Source organism: Bos indicus x Bos taurus, chromosome X (assembly GCF_003369695.1).
Source record: "Bos indicus x Bos taurus breed Angus x Brahman F1 hybrid chromosome X, Bos_hybrid_MaternalHap_v2.0, whole genome shotgun sequence".
Classification (NCBI taxonomy): Eukaryota; Metazoa; Chordata; class Mammalia; order Artiodactyla; family Bovidae; genus Bos; species Bos indicus x Bos taurus.
This window is the reverse complement of record NC_040105.1, coordinates 107,174,247-107,191,910: the sequence shown is the minus strand read 5'-3', so window position 1 is coordinate 107,191,910 and position 17,664 is coordinate 107,174,247. Positions and strand designations below refer to the sequence as shown.

General features: G+C 56.1%; 2 protein-coding genes and 2 pseudogenes across 2 annotated transcripts; 2 read left to right on the top strand and 2 right to left on the bottom strand.

The window, feature by feature from the left end:
• Positions 1-544: 544 nt before the first annotated feature.
• Positions 545-1,249, bottom strand: LOC113886689 (melanoma-associated antigen 10-like). The gene has a single exon (XM_027533016.1). It carries the CDS (start codon positions 1,247-1,249, stop codon positions 545-547), a length of 705 nt encoding a protein of 234 aa, XP_027388817.1.
• A 3,414-nt stretch (positions 1,250-4,663) lies between these two features.
• Positions 4,664-6,374, top strand: LOC113887590 (annotated as a pseudogene).
• A 5,762-nt stretch (positions 6,375-12,136) lies between these two features.
• LOC113886691 (melanoma-associated antigen 10-like) lies at positions 12,137-12,898 on the bottom strand. Its single transcript, XM_027533018.1, has one exon. It carries the CDS (start codon positions 12,896-12,898, stop codon positions 12,137-12,139), a length of 762 nt encoding a protein of 253 aa, XP_027388819.1.
• A 3,868-nt stretch (positions 12,899-16,766) lies between these two features.
• LOC113887867 lies at positions 16,767-17,644 on the top strand (annotated as a pseudogene).
• The last annotated feature ends 20 nt before the right edge of the window (positions 17,645-17,664 follow it).

Here is a 17,664-nt window from a genome sequence, read left to right as displayed (position 1 = left end):
GAGAGAGATAATTTAGTTTTAGAAAATGACACACAAGAAGGACAGAACCATGAATTCACTACAATTACTTTTATCATCTAATTCTTCCTGCATCAATATTACTGCTAAGTAGGCTCACTTTTCACAACAGTTCCAATTCCAATTCCATTGCATCCTGTTCAGGACCCACAAAAACACAATGGAAGAGTCTCCAGTCTCTTTTACAAAACAGTGAAGCTCTTGTTCTTGAACTGGGTAAGTACAAACACACTGTGATCAACATCATTCACTAAGTTAAGACACTGAAGTCTATTTAGCCTTCTACGAAAATAATCAAAGTTTGAAAGTTCTCTAAAGAAAACAGATGAATCCCCATGTCATCATAGAGAACAGGAACCCAAAGATGCTATACACCAGTTTCCCCAACTGGCCTGGGCCAGCACTTCTGAGAAGGCTGATCTCTCCCTCTTCAATCACAGAGGGAAGGATCACCTGGATGCTGCTCTGGCTCAGGCCGCCTCGTCCTCCTCCCTTGCAGCCTCTGTAGACAGGGGTGGGAAGGCCCTCAAAGCCCTTGTTTGACCCTGAGCAGAAATGCCATGGCTTCCCACTTGCTGGTCTCCGCATAGGCCTGGGGAACCCACAGGAACTCAGAGCGGGCAGGGTGGCTGTCAGGCACCTGCCGGTATGCCAGGTACCCCTCCTGCACCCACGTGTGGGTAAGCAGCTCCCTGGGCTCCCCAAAGTTGCAGTGCTCACTCTTGACACACACACCCATCCTGCTGAGTGCTCCCCAGACCTTCTCCTCAGGGGCGTGGTCTGCATTCCACATGATGAGGCTGAGGACCAGCACCAGGAGGCTGGCCCTGGGCAGGCCCTGCCCACTGTTCAGCATCACATCATAGGTGAGGCCCATGGTGGGGACCATGATGTAGATGTGCTCCCTGGGTTCCACCTTCTTCACCTCCACACCACAGACCAGCTGCAGGCACTGTGAGGCTTGGCTGAAGACTGCCGGAAAGTGCTCCTGGTTATCCCTGAGGGCCTTCTTTAGCATTTTCACCTGGGAGGTCAGCTCCTTGGCTGGATACTTGAGCAGCAGGAACTTAATCAGGTTGGCCACCATCTCATTCAGAGCTACCGGGGGCAAGGGCAGAGACTGGTGGGGGGCAGATGCAGTCTCCCCTGCCTCAGGCCCCAAGAGCTGAGCCTCCACTGGGCCCTGGGCCTGGGTCCTAAGTTCTTCCTCGGGCTTGCTCAGCTCACTCATCTCGACCATGAGGGCGATGCCTGGGATCAAACCACAGCCTGAGGCAGGAGTGAGGCGGGGGTGGGGGGGGGGGAGATGGGCACATATGGGGACCACGGGCCTGGATGGTGGAGAGAGGGGCTGTGAACAGCCTCAGCTGAAAACCACAGCCTGGACGGCCACAGGCCACTTACACATCTCCTCTTGAAAGGTGCTCTCAGACTTCACAGGGGCAAGCCTCCAGGGCATCCAGTCCCCTGGCTACCTGAAGAAGGAAGTGAGGTGTCTCCCCAGGGTGCAGTCAGCACAGTCCAAGATTTCCACAACTGACAAGGTAGTGGGATTAGGCCCTTGTGGGGTCCCCTCTGTTCTGGGATGGGGAGCCCCTGGTGCACACTCAGGGCACCCTCCTCATCTTGACTCCTGGTACTGCCTGGACCACCTCTGCTCTCTGACTTCAGGACATGGCCCTCAGACCTCTGCTTTTGCCTCCTGGTTCCTGGAGCTCCTGTGAGAGAAAGGGAGGAGGCAGCTGGGGGTATCCTGTGGCACAGCCCTGAGCCTTCTCTGACGGTACGAGCAGTGGACTCTGTGAGGTCCCCTCAGTTTTGTGTGGTGGGAGGTCCCCTCAGGGCTCTCTTGCAGTGCTCACCTTTCCCCTGGTACAATCTGGCCCCTACCCTCTGGGGACCTGCGAGGAAACTCAGAACAAGACCCTAGCCTGAACAAAAAGTGCTGAGGGGCCCCACATGAGGCTGCACCTGCCCAGGGAATCCCGCGGGTCCTAGGCTGGGGAGATGCTCGGTCCTCAACTCTCCTCCACGTCCTGCCTGGCCTCCCAGCACTGACCGCAGGGGCGGGGGTCTGCTTAGTCCTCCATCAGGTTGGTGTGTGTCCAGCTCTGCTAACCTGAAAGCCATCCGCACTCCACCCGAAAAACCTCATCTCACGAGGTTCCCTAGGCCAGATGTCAAGAAACTGCTCACCCTGCTCACCCTGCTCTGGGCCCTCCAAGACCCTCCTGCAAGGGCCAAGATCCCTCCCTGTTGGGGTCTAACTGCCTCTGTCCCTCCTCGCATGGAGCCTGTACTCCAGGCAAGACCTGCAAGTGTCCTGTCTGCATCTGGAGGCTCTGCTGCTTTCACCTGTCTCTCTGACAGGGATTGTCAGGCAATGCGGCATGAGGTCGTCCTGCCCTGGGGACTACCAGGGTTCCCTCTGGTCTGAGATCTGACTACCCTCAGTCCTCACTCAGGGTGTTCACCTTGACTTCTGGTGGACCTAGGCTCTGTCCTCTCCCCACCAGGAAAGGTGGGAAGAGGTCCCTGCTCCTCACACCAGGTCCCTACTCTCACAGACCCGGATCTCAGGAAGACAGGACAGACCAAGTGTGCTCTTCTCACCCCGAGGGCTCCCAGGGCCGATAACAGGGGCTGAGATCTGTGGGGTTCCATCAGTCTCACCTTGGGGTCCCTAGAGTCTTCACTTGGGGTCCCTTCAGTCGTCCCTCAGGGACCTCAACTTGTCTCTGTGTAGGACTTTGGATTCTCTCCTCTCCCCACTCATGCCCCATCCCTTATGTCAGGACCCCAGTTTCTCTGAGACTGGATGTCAGGAAGTCAGCCCCCTATACCAGGTCCCCAGTCTCTCTGACACCCGGATGTCAGGAAACACAGCATGGTTCGTCTGCCCTGTGTCCTCCCAGGGCCCACTCTGCTCTGCGGTCCAGCAGCCCCTGAGTCCTCCCTCAGTGTCCTCACCTTGACCCTCAAAATAACTAAGATCTTCCCGCCTGCCCATCTGAGGCCCTGCCCCGTCTAACAGTTGCCTAATGTCTCTGAGACGCAGATGCGCAAGTCAGAACAGGCTGCCAAGTGCTCATCCCACCACCAGGGTGGCCCAGGGCTGACAGCAGGGGCAGGGATCAGTGGGGTTGCCTTTCATCATCCCTCAGGGACCACATCTTGAGCCCTGACAGATCTGGGGATGCCTTTGTGTTGACCAGAGGCGGGACCCTCACATCAAGGCTCAGGGAGCACAGAGGGTGGATGAGCACATGTTGCATTTCCTGACATCCAGGTCTCAGAGAAAACTGGGGACCTGGGAAAGGGGGCGTGGCCTCAGGTGAGCAGAGGAAGAAGCCCGGCTCCTCCAGAGTTTCAAGTTGAGGACCCTGAGGGAGGACTGAGCGGGCTCTGGACCCCAATCGGAGGAGACCCTCAGAGAAGCTTGTAGCTGCTGCCGGTCCTTGGCGGCCCTGGGGTAGGATGAGCCCAATGTGCGGGGGTTTCACTTCCTCATATCCTGATCTCAGACTGGAGACCTGGTTAGGCGGCCTGACTTCCTGACGTCCGGATCTCAGACTGGGGACCTTGCATATGGGGGCGGAGCCTTAGGTGGTCCAATTCCCAGGTCTGGTGGGGTGTCAGGTGAGGACCCTGAGGAGGAAACTAGAGGACCCTGAACTCCAATCAGAGGACACCTCAGAAGAAGCTCATCTCTGCCGTCAGTCCAGGGCAACTGTGGGGGTAGGATGAGCGCAGCAGGCATGGTCTGACTTCCTGACATCCGGGTCTTGGAGAGACTGGGGCCCTGGTATAAGGGGCGGGGCTTCAGCTGGGGAGAGGCGAGAATCCCAGGTCCCGGCCGGAGGCAGGTGAGGTGCCTGAAGGAGGACTGAGGGGACCTGCATGAGGACCGACGGAACCCCACAGATCCCCGCCCCTGTAGTCGGCCCTCGGGAGCACATTCTGTCTGTCTGCCTTTCTCACATGCTGGTCTCAGAGAGACTGGGGATCTTGTGAAAGCGGAGGGGTCTCAAAATGGCGGACGGGACAGTCTCCGTCCTGCCTGAGGGCCAGGCTGCATGCAAGGAATGGACTGAGGCGGAAAGACCCCAACAGGGAGGCAGGGATCCTAGCCCTTGTGGGGACTCTTGGAGGCCCTAGAGTGGGGTGAGCAGTTTTCTTGACTTCTGGCTTAGGGAACCTCGGGAGGTGAGGTTTTTTCTGGCGGAGGGCAGAGGCTTCAGGTCGGCAGAGGCTGAACTCCCCAAACCCGAGGGAGGACTAAGCAGACCCCCACCCCTGTGGTCAGTGCTGGGAGGCCAGGCAGACGTGAGGAGGAGCTGATGACCGAGCATCTCCCCAGCCTAGGACCCACAGGAAGCCCTGGGCAGGTTCGGCAGCGTGTGGAGCCCCTCAGCGCTTTCTGTGGAGGCTGGGATTCTTGTTCTGAATTTCCATGCAGGTCCCCAGAGGGGAGGGACCAGGTCGTGCCAGGGGCAAGGTGAGCACTACAAGGGAGCCCTGAGGGGACCTCCCGCCACACAACTGGGGGGTACCTCACAGAGTCCACCCCTGTACTGTCACAGAAGGCTCAGGGCAGTGCCACAGGATACCCCCCGAGCTGCCCCCTCCCTTTTTCTCACAGGAGCTGCAGGAACCAGGAGGCGAAGGCAGAGGGCTGCAGCTGGTGTCCTGAGGTCAGAGGGCAGAGGAGGTCCAGGCAGTACCAGGGGTCAAGGTGAGGAGGGTACCCTGAGTGTGCACCAGGGGCTCCCCACCCCAGAACAGAAGGGACCCCACAAGGGCCTAATCCCCCACCTTGTCAGCCTTGGAAATCTTGGCTGTGCTGACTGCACCCTGCGGAGCCACCTCACTTCCTCCTTCCGGTAGCCAGGGGACTGGCTGCCCTGGAGGCTTGCCCCTGTGAGGTCTGAGAGCACCCAGCCCTCAAGAGGAGACCTGTAGGTTGCCTGTGTCAGTCCGCCCAGGGTGTGGTGCTCAGCTGAGGCCATTCACAGCCCTCTCTCCCCCAGCCTGGCCTGTGGTCCCCATCTGTCACCCTGGCTGACTCCTGTCTGTTGGTTTGATCCCAGGTATCGCGCTCGTGGTCGAGATGAGTGAACTGAGCAAGCCCGAGGAAGATTTTCAGGACCCTGGCGAGGCCCAGGGCCCGGTGAATGTGCAGCTCTTGGGGGCTGAGGCAGGGGTGGCTGCATCCGCCTCGGCCTCCTCCCCCACAGTGTCCTCCTTAGGCACTGGGGAGTCCTTGCCCCAGGAAGCGCTGAATGAGATGATAGCTAGCCTAATGAAGTTCCTGCTCCTCAAGTATCGAGCCAAGGAGCTGACCTCCCAGGCGGAAATGCTGAATAAGGTCCTCAGGGATACCAGGAATACTTCCCGGTGGTCTTCAACCAAGCCTCGCAGTGCCTGCAGCTGGTCTTTGGCGTGGAACGTGAAGGAGGTGGACCCCAGGGAGCACATCTACATCATGGTCCCCATCCTGGGCCTCACCTGCAACGCAATGCTGAACAGTGGGCAGAGCATCCCCAAGGCTGGCCTCCTGGTGCTGGTCCTTAACCTGATCATGCGGAATGGAGACCGTGCCCCTGAGGAGAAGGTCTGGGGAGCACTCAGCAGATTGGGTGTGTGTGTCGGGAGTGTGCACTGCATCTTTGGGGAGCCCCAGGGCGCTTTCTGACCCACGCGTGGTGCAGGAGGGGTACCTGGAGTACCGGCAGGTGCCTTACAGCCACCCTGCCGCTATGAGTTCTGTGGGGTCCCCGGGCTTATGCGGAAGACCAGCAAGTGGGAAGTCATGGCATTTCTGCTCAGGGTCAAACAAAGGGCTTTGAGGACCTTCCCACTGCAGTCTGCAGAGGCTGCAAGGGAGGAGGATGAGGTGGCCTGAGCCAGAGCAGCATCCAGGTGATCCTTGGCTCTGAGATTGAAGAGGGAGCGGTCAGCCTTCTCAGAAGTGAGGGCCTGGGGCAGTTTGGGGAACCAGTGTATCAGCTTCTTTGCATTCCTGTTCTGTACGATGACGTGGAGATTCACCAGTTCTCCTTAGAAAATTTTCAAACTTTGATTGTTTTCATAGAAGGCTAAATAGACTTCAGTGTCTTAGCTTCATGAATGATGCTGATCACAGTGCGTTTGTGCTTACCCAGTTCGTGAGCAAGAGTTTTGCTGTTTCGTAAAAGAGATCGGAAACTCTTCCATTGTATTTTGTGGTCCTGAACAGGATGCAATGGAATTGGAATTAGAACTGTTGTGGAAAAGTGAGCTTGCTTAGCAGTAATATTGATGATGGAAGAGATGATAAAAGTAATTGTAGTGAATTCATGGTTCTGTCCTTCTTGTGTGTCATTTTCAAAAACTAAATAATCTCTTGTTCATTTGGATTTGCCTGGGTTATTTAAGGAATCAGCAGATAATGAATTGAGCCCCCCGCTCACTGGCTTGTGTATTCTGAAGACCTTTATGGAGCCACTGCTCCATGAAAGGCTGGGTTAGCAGTGGGGACACTAGGAGAAGCCGGACACCCCCCACACCATGAGCGATGATCTAGGAGCCGTAGTCACACGAAGAAGGTGGAGAGAAGTCCCCTAGTCACACTAAACCAGGCAACACAGGGCGGGGCGGTCAGGCTCCTAGAGGAATGCTGGAATGTCAGTGTCTGAGCCAGGGCGTTCTGGGGGCTTTGGGAAGCTGGGTTCCTTCTGTGGGAGGTGATCGTGATGAGGCTGCGTGGTGGCATCCCTCAGACTTGCAGGCAGTGTGTCTTGGGGGTGACGGGAAAGTCTGAAACAGATCATCGCTGTGAGGTATCCTTTTGCATCTTGGATAAAACACAGAGAGATCTCTTTCTCGGGCAGGAAAGAAGGGGTCCTGACTGTTGTTGCATTGGTGTTGACCACAGGGGAAAAGGACGTGTTTTCTACCACTGCCCCACCATCTGCTTGGAATCCTGGAGAAGAGCAAATGTTGCTTTGAAGTATGGCCCAGCAGTCCCTGGGCTGGCCCTCTACTCTCTGTCCTGGGAAAGCGGATTACCAAGTATATTGAAATGACCATTTATTTGGTCATCTGGACTTTATTTTGGCCACTTGTGCACATGCTCTAGATTTCAGAGGGATGAAATGAGTGAAGAGAAGCTGCCAAGTGGAGAAATCCTGCTGGGTGACTGGATCCTGGGAACTTTGATTCCCAGCTGGGAAAGACACTGCTCCGCACCCCTCAAACACATGCATACACCCAGGTTGAATAATATAACCCCTAAGAGGAAAACACACAGAGCAGCGATTTTGACGGTTTTTTTTTTATTTATCTTAGACTCAGAGTCTGAGATCCAAATGACAAAAGAGATACGTACTAGCCAGAAAAGATGCAACATCCACCAGTGTCCGTGGCTTCAGGCAGGTTCAGAAGTGTGGAGGCAGCAGAGACTCAACAGGTTAAGGCTGTGCCTGGCATCAAATGACAGGAGCGAGTTCCGGGCCTAAGGAGGTGGTGAGGTTACTGCAGTGCGGTGTGCGGGTGGGTGCAGGGGGCTGAAGGGGCCGCTCTCCCTGCTGAGTGCCAGAGAACAACGGGAACAGATGTGATTCTGGCCGCGTACGTGGCATCTGCCACATAGTCAGTGGACACTTGGAAATGGTTGAGAATTTCAAGACCCGTGTGACCTGCTCAGACTCTCTTCCCCAAAACAAAGGAGATTGTGTCATTATAAGTTCTAACCGCTGCTCTTTGTTGAGCATCTGCTAGGCAGTGTGGAATTGGAGAGCTGTCAGGCATTCAGTTGGGGAAGGCAATGGCACCCCACTCCAGTACTCTTGCCTGGAAAATCCCATGGATGGAGGAGCCTGGTAGGCTGCAGTCCATGGGGTCGCTACGAGTCGGACATGACTGAGCAACTTCACTTTCACTTTTCACTTGCATGCATTGGAGAAGGAAATGGCAACCCACTCCAGTGTTCTTGCCTGGAGAATCCCAGGGACGGGGGAGCCTGGTGGGCTGCTGTCTGTGGGGTGGCGCAGAGTCGGACACGACTGAAGCGACTTAGCAGCAGCAGCAGCAGCAGGTGTTCAGTCACTTCTTGTCTTCCTCTCTCCATGCACACATGGGGACACGGCCCTGCCAAGGCCTCTTCACTTTGGAAGGGTCATGTGATGACCCGTGACCAGTGAATTTGGAAAAGAAGCATTTTTTTTTTTTTGTCACGACCATTTGTTTTGAAGGGACACGGGTGCCTGGGAGTTAATCATCAAGTCAGGACAACACACAGACATAGACAACTCTGAGTGAGGCTTCTCTCCCAGAGACTAAAGTCCTGCACTTCTGATCCTTGAGAGAGGCTGGCCCACAGGGAGCTGGCTGAAGGAATTCCACCCACCCCCACCCACAGCCTGCCACCACCCCGGTGAGAGGCACTGAAAGCCCCTTCGGGGCTCTGCCCGGTCTCCCATCAGGAGGACAGCAGCCAGCTGCCAAAGGTCTCTGTTGGGGTTGGGAGCATACTCCCCATGGGCCCCAGTCATGAGGCCTCCCACCCCTGCTGCCCACAGTGCCCCCTCTCCCTCAGAACCTGGCCTTGGTTTTGTCCTGCCTGCCCCCCTCCCCCACCCTCCCCCACTGAGAACGGCTTAGGCCCTGGTCCTGATGACCTCATGTGTGTATCTTTATCTGGAAGTCCCAGGGCAGCATCGCCTTCCACGGTGCTTCATCTCGAACCCGCAGGACTTGACGCAGCCCCTGGGCGAGTCTCCTCATGGTGGGTCAGTAGTAATCATTGCCATGGATGTGCGGGGCACATCTATATAATCCTGAGGTGTATCAGACCATTCCCTGTGGAATCCCACGTGTTGGAGTAAACTCAGGGTCTTTGAATGTGACTGTTAGGTCATGGCTTTTGAGCCTGAGTAAGAGAGGCAGAGGGGTGTCTGGTCAGCCACCCGTGGAGACAGCTAGGAGCCAGTCGGGCTGTTTGAGCAGAGGACAGGCTCTAGCAGATGGCAGGGATCGTACCCAGGACGCTCTCCTAGGTGCCAGAGGCCACAGACTCCAATGAGGATTTGGAAAGGAACCAGGGAGGAGAGGAATCTGGCCTCCCAGGGGTGCAGGCTGTGCAGAGGGTCGGCTGCCCCAGAGAGGTGGAAGCAGCAAGGCCCTGGGGATCCCATCTGACTTGCCCGGGACTGGCCAGGAGAGGGAGGGGGGAGCAGATGCTGCTGCAGGTGAGCTGCCACCCCGGCCTCCATGAGGACATCCGTGCTCTGGGGCCAAGGCCAGGACCACAGCCCCAGGTTTCACTCCAGGATGGATACGTGACAGCTCTCATAACAGGTACTCCTCATGCCCCTTATTGGATATGACTGTTAGGTGTGGTTGGGTTCTTGCTCTGGGTACATAAGAACCTCAGGCCTTTGGCTGCTAGGAGGCCCAAACTGCCCCCTGTCCCCCACCGACTTTTCTGGAGGTCAATTCCAGGATCCAGCATCTTCTGCAACAGCCTCTGTGTGGAAACACACCACCCTGTTCCCAAGCTGATCTTGCCCAGGGCATCAGCGATTGGACAGGCGCCTCCCCTGGCTTAAGGAGTCTCAGTGAATGTTCTGCTCTTCTGAGAAGGCCCTGTGTTTCCTCATGGCTTCCCTGGAGGCTCTGTTAAAGAATCCGCCTGCAATGTGGGAGACGCAAGTTTGATCCCTGGGTGGGAAGGTACTCTAGAGGAGGAAATGGCAGTCCACTCAAGTATTCTTGCCTGGGAAATCCCACGGACAGAGGAGCCCGGGGGACTGCATTCCATGGGGTCGCAAAGAGTCGGATATGGCTGTGCGACTGAGCACACTCTCATGTATGCACAGCTAAAGGTTTGCTCTGGACTCTTTTATCTTTGGCAAGACACTGACCCGTGCTGGAACTTGCCAGACTTCTTCTGTGGCAGATAACACTGGCAATCGTCTTAAAGTGGATTTTGGGCAATACAGGGTTCCAGGTCTACCCCTGGCCTCCAGGTGGTGGCTCTTCCCATATCCAGGCAAAACATCATGAGGTTGGATCAGGGTAGTGTTGTGGGGGCTTGATAAAAAAGTGGATCCAGAGATGTTTCTGTGGTGGAAGAGGCCCAGTTAGTATATTCTATGGGGTTGGAGGTTAAGGGAGAGGAAAAGCTGAAGATAATTTAGCAAGGGTTGTTTCAGACTTACAGGTTCTGTGTGCTTGCATTTGGTTTCCTTTCTTTTTCCTTTTTTTTTTTTTTTTTAAATTGTGTTTTTCTTTTTTTTTTTTTTTACTTTACAATATTGTATTGGTTTTGCCCTTTTTTAAACACACTCAGCATCTTTTCTCCAAAGTTTCGTTGTCTTTTTTTTTTTTAATTTTGAAACTGTCAATAGACTTTAATTTGAGCTTTTCCATTGTAACCCTTTAAGATTTGAATAATATTTGTGAAAATCGTGGACTTCTCATATGCCCTCACCCAGTTTCCCCGCTTACTAATATCTTACATTAATATGATACATTTATTACTGAGGAATTACTGAGGAAGTATTAATGAGGAAGTATTGATGCATTATTTATTATCAACTAAAGCCCATACTTTACTCAGATTTCTATAGGTTTTACCCACTCCAGGATCCTGGCCAGGAAACCAGCCTAACATTTAGTTGTAATGTCTCCTTGGCTTCCCCATAGCTTTAACATTTCTTTGTTTTGGATGATATTGACAGTTTTGAGGAGTACTCAGTAGATGTTTTGTACAATGTCCCTTGATTGGGATTTGTCTGATATTTTACCCGTACCTAGTCTTGGAGTACGGAGAAGGCAATGGCACCCCACTCCAGTACTCTTGCCTGGAAAATCCCATGGATGGAGGAGCCTGGTAGGCTGCAGTCCATGGGGTCACTAAGAGTTGGGCACGACTGAGCGACTTCACTTTCACTTTTCACTTTCATGCATTGGAGAAGGAAATGGCAACCCACTCCAGTGTTCTTGCCTGGAGAATCCCAGGGACGGGGGAGCCTGGTGGGCTGCCGTCTATGGGGTCGCACAGAGTCGGACACGACTGAGGTGACTTAGCAGCAGCATGGGGTATGAAAACACCTCATTTGCCCCTGTGATCAACAGCAATGTGACAAGAGCCAGGGCCCCTTCCTTCCTGCCCAAGAAAGAGATCTCTCTGGACTTTATCCAAGATGCAAAAGGACACCTCACAGCAATGATCCATTTCAGAATTTCCCGTCACCCCCCAGACACACTGTCTGCAAGTCTGAGGGCTGCCACCACCCAGCCTCATCACAATCACCTCCCACAGAAGGAACCCAGCTTTCCCAAGCTCCAAACCACCCTGGCTCAGGCACCAACAGCCCAACACTCCTCCTGTAACCCCACCACCCCGCCCTGGGTTGCATTGTTCATTGCGACTAGGGGATGTCTTTCCACCTTCCTCATGTGACTGCAGCTCCTAGACCGTCACTCTAGGTGTGGGGGTGTCCTGCTTCTCCTAGTGTCCCCACTGCTAACACAGCATTTCACAGAGCAGAGGCTCCATAAAGGTCTTTGGAATACACGAGCCAGTGAGCAGGGGGCTCAATTAATTATCTGCTACTTCCTAAAATAACCCAGGCAAATCCAAATAGAGAGAGATAATTTAGTTTTAGAAAATGACACACAAGAAGGACAGAACCATGAATTCACTACAATTACTTTTATCATCTAATTCTTCCTGCATCAATATTACTGCTAAGTAGGCTCACTTTTCCACAACAGTTCCAATTCCAATTCCATTGCATCCTGTTCAGGACCCAAAACACAATGGAAGAGTCTCCAGTCTCTTTTACAAAACAGTGAAGCTCTTGTTCTTGAACTGGGTAAGTACAAACACACTGTGATCAACATCATTCACTAAGTTAAGACACTGAAGTCTATTTAGCCTTCTACGAAAATAATCAAAGTTTGAAAGTTCTCTAAAGAAAACAGATGAATCCCCATGTCATCATAGAGAACAGGAACCCAAAGATGCTATACACCAGTTTCCCCAACTGGCCTGGGCCAGCACTTCTGAGAAGGCTGATCTCTCCCTCTTCAATCACAGAGGGAAGGATCACCTGGATGCTGCTCTGGCTCAGGCCGCCTCGTCCTCCTCCCTTGCAGCCTCTGTAGACAGGGGTGGGAAGGCCCTCAAAGCCCTTTGTTTGACCCTGAGCAGAAATGCCATGGCTTCCCACTTGCTGGTCTCCGCATAGGCCTGGGGAACCCACAGGAACTCAGAGCGGGCAGGGTGGCTGTCAGGCACCTGCCGGTATGCCAGGTACCCCTCCTGCACCCACGTGTGGGTAAGCAGCTCCCTGGGCTCCCCAAAGTTGCAGTGCTCACTCTTGACACACACACCCATCCTGCTGAGTGCTCCCCAGACCTTCTCCTCAGGGGCGTGGTCTGCATTCCACATGATGAGGCTGAGGACCAGCACCAGGAGGCTGGCCCTGGGCAGGCCCTGCCCACTGTTCAGCATCACATCATAGGTGAGGCCCATGGTGGGGACCATGATGTAGATGTGCTCCCTGGGTTCCACCTTCTTCACCTCCACACCACAGACCAGCTGCAGGCACTGTGAGGCTTGGCTGAAGACTGCCGGAAAGTGCTCCTGGTTATCCCTGAGGGCCTTCTTTAGCATTTTCACCTGGGAGGTCAGCTCCTTGGCTGGATACTTGAGCAGCAGGAACTTAATCAGGTTGGCCACCATCTCATTCAGAGCTACGGGGGCAAGGGCAGAGACTGGTGGGGGGGCAGATGCAGTCTCCCCTGCCTCAGGCCCCAAGAGCTGAGCCTCCACTGGGCCCTGGGCCTGGGTCCTAAGTTCTTCCTCGGGCTTGCTCAGCTCACTCATCTCGACCATGAGGGCGATGCCTGGGATCAAACCACAGCCTGAGGCAGGAGTGAGGCGGGGGTGGGGGGGGGGGAGATGGGCACATATGGGGACCACGGGCCTGGATGGTGGAGAGAGGGGCTGTGAACAGCCTCAGCTGAAAACCACAGCCTGGACGGCCACAGGCCACTTACACATCTCCTCTTGAAAGGTGCTCTCAGACTTCACAGGGCAAGCCTCCAGGGCATCCAGTCCCCTGGCTACCTGAAGAAGGAAGTGAGGTGTCTCCCCAGGGTGCAGTCAGCACAGTCCAAGATTTCCACAACTGACAAGGTAGTGGGATTAGGCCCTTGTGGGGTCCCCTCTGTTCTGGGATGGGGAGCCCCTGGTGCACACTCAGGGCACCCTCCTCATCTTGACTCCTGGTACTGCCTGGACCACCTCTGCTCTCTGACTTCAGGACATGGCCCTCAGACCTCTGCTTTTGCCTCCTGGTTCCTGGAGCTCCTGTGAGAGAAAGGGAGGAGGCAGCTGGGGGTATCCTGTGGCACAGCCCTGAGCCTTCTCTGACGGTACGAGCAGTGGACTCTGTGAGGTCCCCTCAGTTTTGTGGGTGGGAGGTCCCCTCAGGGCTCTCTTGCAGTGCTCACCTTTCCCCTGGTACAATCTGGCCCCTACCCTCTGGGGACCTGCGAGGAAACTCAGAACAAGACCCTAGCCTGAACAAAAAGTGCTGAGGGGCCCCACATGAGGCTGCACCTGCCCAGGGAATCCCGCGGGTCCTAGGCTGGGGAGATGCTCGGTCCTCAACTCCTCCTCACGTCCTGCCTGGCCTCCCAGCACTGACCGCAGGGGCGGGGGTCTGCTTAGTCCTCCATCAGGGTTGGTGTGTCCAGCCTCTGCTAACCTGAAGCCATCCGCACTCCACCCGAAAAACCTCATCTCACGAGGTCCCTAGGCCAGATGTCAAGAAACTGCTCACCCTGCTCACCCTGCTCTGGGCCCTCCAAGACCCTCCTGCAAGGGCCAAGATCCCTCCCTGTTGGGGTCTAACTGCCTCTGTCCCTCCTCGCATGGAGCCTGTACTCCAGGCAAGACCTGCAAGTGTCCTGTCTGCAATCTGGAGGCTCTGCTGCTTTCACCTGTCTCTCTGACAGGGATGTCAGGCAATGCGGCATGAGGTCGTCCTGCCTGGGGACTACCAGGGTTCCCTCTGGTCTGAGATCTGACTACCCTCAGTCCTCACTCAGGGTGTTCACCTTGACTTCTGGTGGACCTAGGCTCTGTCCTCTCCCCACCAGGAAAGGTGGGAAGAGGTCCCTGCTCCTCACACCAGGTCCCTACTCTCACAGACCCGGATCTCAGGAAGACAGGACAGACCAAGTGTGCTCTTCTCACCCCGAGGGCTCCCAGGGCCGATAACAGGGGCTGAGATCTGTGGGGTTCCATCAGTCTCACCTTGGGGTCCCTAGAGTCTTCACTTGGGGTCCCTTCAGTCGTCCCTCAGGGACCTCAACTTGTCTCTGTGTAGGACTTTGGATTCTCTCCTCTCCCCACTCATGCCCCATCCCTTATGTCAGGACCCCAGTTTCTCTGAGACCTGGATGTCAGGAAGTCAGCCCCCTATACCAGGTCCCCAGTCTCTCTGACACCCGGATGTCAGGAAACACAGCATGGTTCGTCTGCCCTGTGTCCTCCCAGGGCCCACTCTGCTCTGCGGTCCAGCAGCCCCTGAGTCCTCCCTCAGTGTCCTCACCTTGACCCTCAAAATAACTAAGATCTTCCCGCCTGCCCATCTGAGGCCCTGCCCCGTCTAACAGTTGCCTAATGTCTCTGAGACGCAGATGCGCAAGTCAGAACAGGCTGCCAAGTGCTCATCCCACCACCAGGGTGGCCCAGGGCTGACAGCAGGGGCAGGGATCAGTGGGGTTGCCTTTCATCATCCCTCAGGGACCACATCTTGAGCCCTGACAGATCTGGGGATGCCCTTTGTGTTGACCAGAGGCGGGACCCTCACATCAAGGCTCAGGGAGCACAGAGGGTGGATGAGCACATGTTGCATTTCCTGACATCCAGGTCTCAGAGAAACTGGGGACCTGGGAAAGGGGGCGTGGCCTCAGGTGAGCAGAGGGAAGAAGCCCGGCTCCTCCAGAGTTTCAAGTTGAGGACCCTGAGGGAGGACTGAGCGGGCTCTGGACCCCAATCGGAGGAGACCTCAGAGAAGCTTGTAGCTGCTGCCGGTCCTTGGCGGCCCTGGGGTAGGATGAGCCCAATGTGCGGGGTTTCACTTCCTCATATCCTGATCTCAGACTGGAGACCTGGTTAGGCGGCCTGACTTCCTGACGTCCGGATCTCAGACTGGGGACCTTGCATATGGGGCGGAGCCTTAGGTGGTCCAATTCCCAGGTCTGGTGGGGTGTCAGGTTGAGGACCCTGAGGAGGAACTAGAGGACCCTGAACTCCAATCAGAGGACACCTCAGAGAAGCTCATCTCTGCCGTCAGTCCAGGGCAACTGTGGGGGTAGGATGAGCGCAGCAGGCATGGTCTGACTTCCTGACATCCGGGTCTTGGAGAGACTGGGGCCCTGGTATAAGGGGCGGGGCTTCAGCTGGGGAGAGGCGAGAATCCCAGGTCCCGGCCGGAGGCAGGTGAGGTGCCTGAAGGAGGACTGAGGGGACCCTGCATGAGGACCGACGGAACCCCACAGATCCCCGCCCCTGTAGTCGGCCCTGGGAGCACATTCTGTCTGTCTGCCTTTCTCACATGCTGGTCTCAGAGAGACTGGGGATCTTGTGAAAGCGGAGGGTCTCAAAATGGCGGACGGGACAGTCTCCGGTCCTGCCTGAGGGCCAGGCTGCATGCAAGGATGGACTGAGGCGGAAAGACCCCAACAGGGAGGCAGGGATCCTAGCCCTTGTGGGGACTCTTGGAGGCCCTAGAGTGGGGTGAGCAGTTTCTTGACTTCTGGCTTAGGGACCTCGGGAGGTGAGGTTTTTTCTGGGCGGAGGGCAGAGGCTTCAGGTCGGCAGAGGCTGAACTCCCCAAACCCGAGGGAGGACTAAGCAGACCCCCACCCCTGTGGTCAGTGCTGGGAGGCCAGGCAGGACGTGAGGAGGAGCTGATGACCGAGCATCTCCCCAGCCTAGGACCCACAGGAAGCCCTGGGCAGGTTCGGCAGCGTGTGGAGCCCCTCAGCGCTTTCTGTGGAGGCTGGGATCTTGTTCTGAATTTCCATGCAGGTCCCCAGAGGGGAGGGACCAGGTCGTGCCAGGGGCAAGGTGAGCACTACAAGGGAGCCCTGAGGGGACCTCCCGCCACACAACTGGGGGACCTCACAGAGTCCACCCCTCGTACTGTCACAGAAGGCTCAGGGCAGTGCCACAGGATACCCCCGAGCTGCCCCCTCCCTTTTTCTCACAGGAGCTGCAGGAACCAGGAGGCGAAGGCAGAGGGCTGCAGCTGGTGTCCTGAGGTCAGAGGGCAGAGGAGGTCCAGGCAGTACCAGGGGTCAAGGTGAGGAGGGTACCCTGAGTGTGCACCAGGGCTCCCCACCCCAGAACAGAAGGGACCCCACAAGGGCCTAATCCCCCACCTTGTCAGCCTTGGAAATCTTGGACTGTGCTGACTGCACCCTGCGGAGCCACCTCACTTCCTCCTTCCGGTAGCCAGGGGACTGGCTGCCCTGGAGGCTTGCCCCTGTGAGGTCTGAGAGCACCCAGCCCTCAAGAGGAGACCTGTAGGTTGCCTGTGTCAGTCCGCCCAGGGTGTGGTGCTCAGCTGAGGCCATTCACAGCCCCTCTCTCCCCCAGCCTGGCTGTGGTCCCCATCTGTCACCCTGGCTGACTCCTGTCTGTGGTTTGATCCCAGGTATCGCGCTCGCGTGGTCGAGATGAGTGAACTGAGCAAGCCCGAGGAAGATTTTCAGGACCCTGGCGAGGCCCAGGGCCCGGTGAATGTGCAGCTCTTGGGGGCTGAGGCAGGGGTGGCTGCATCCGCCTCGGCCTCCTCCCCCACAGTGTCCTCCTTAGGCACTGGGGAGTCCTTGCCCCAGGAAGCGCTGAATGAGATGATAGCTAGCCTAATGAAGTTCCTGCTCCTCAAGTATTCGAGCAAGGAGCTGACCTCCCAGGCGGAAATGCTGAATAAGGTCCTCAGGGATAACCAGGAATACTTCCGGTGGTCTTCAACCAAGCCTCGCAGTGCCTGCAGCTGGTCTTTGGCGTGGAAGTGAAGGAGTGGACCCCAGGGAGCACATCTACATCATGGTCCCCATCCTGGGCCTCACCTGCAACGCAATGCTGAACAGTGGGCAGAGCATCCCCAAGGCTGGCCTCCTGGTGCTGGTCCTTAACCTGATCATGCGGAATGGAGACCGTGCCCCTGAGGAGAAGGTCTGGGGAGCACTCAGCAGATTGGTGTGTGTGTGTCGGGAGTGTGCACTGCATCTTGGGGAGCCCAGGGCGCTTCTGACCCACGCGTGGGTGCAGGAGGGGTACCTGGAGTACCGGCAGGTGCCTTACAGCCACCCTGCTCGCTATGAGTTCCTGTGGGGTCCCCGGGCTTATGCGGAGACCAGCAAGTGGGAAGTCATGGCATTTCTGCTCAGGGTCAAACAAAGGGCTTTGAGGACCTTCCCACTGCAGTCTGCAGAGGCTGCAAGGGAGGAGGATGAGGTGGCCTGAGCCAGAGCAGCATCCAGGTGATCCTTGGCTCTGAGATTGAAGAGGTTGCGGTCAGCCTTCTCAGAAGTGAGGGCCTGGGGCAGTTTGGGGAACCAGTGTATCAG

Coding starts and splice junctions, on each gene's coding strand:
- LOC113886689 (XM_027533016.1), bottom strand. CDS start 1,249: ATGAGTGAGCTGAGCAAGCCCGAGGAAGAACTTAGGACCCAGGCCCAG.
- LOC113886691 (XM_027533018.1), bottom strand. CDS start 12,898: ATGAGTGAGCTGAGCAAGCCCGAGGAAGAACTTAGGACCCAGGCCCAG.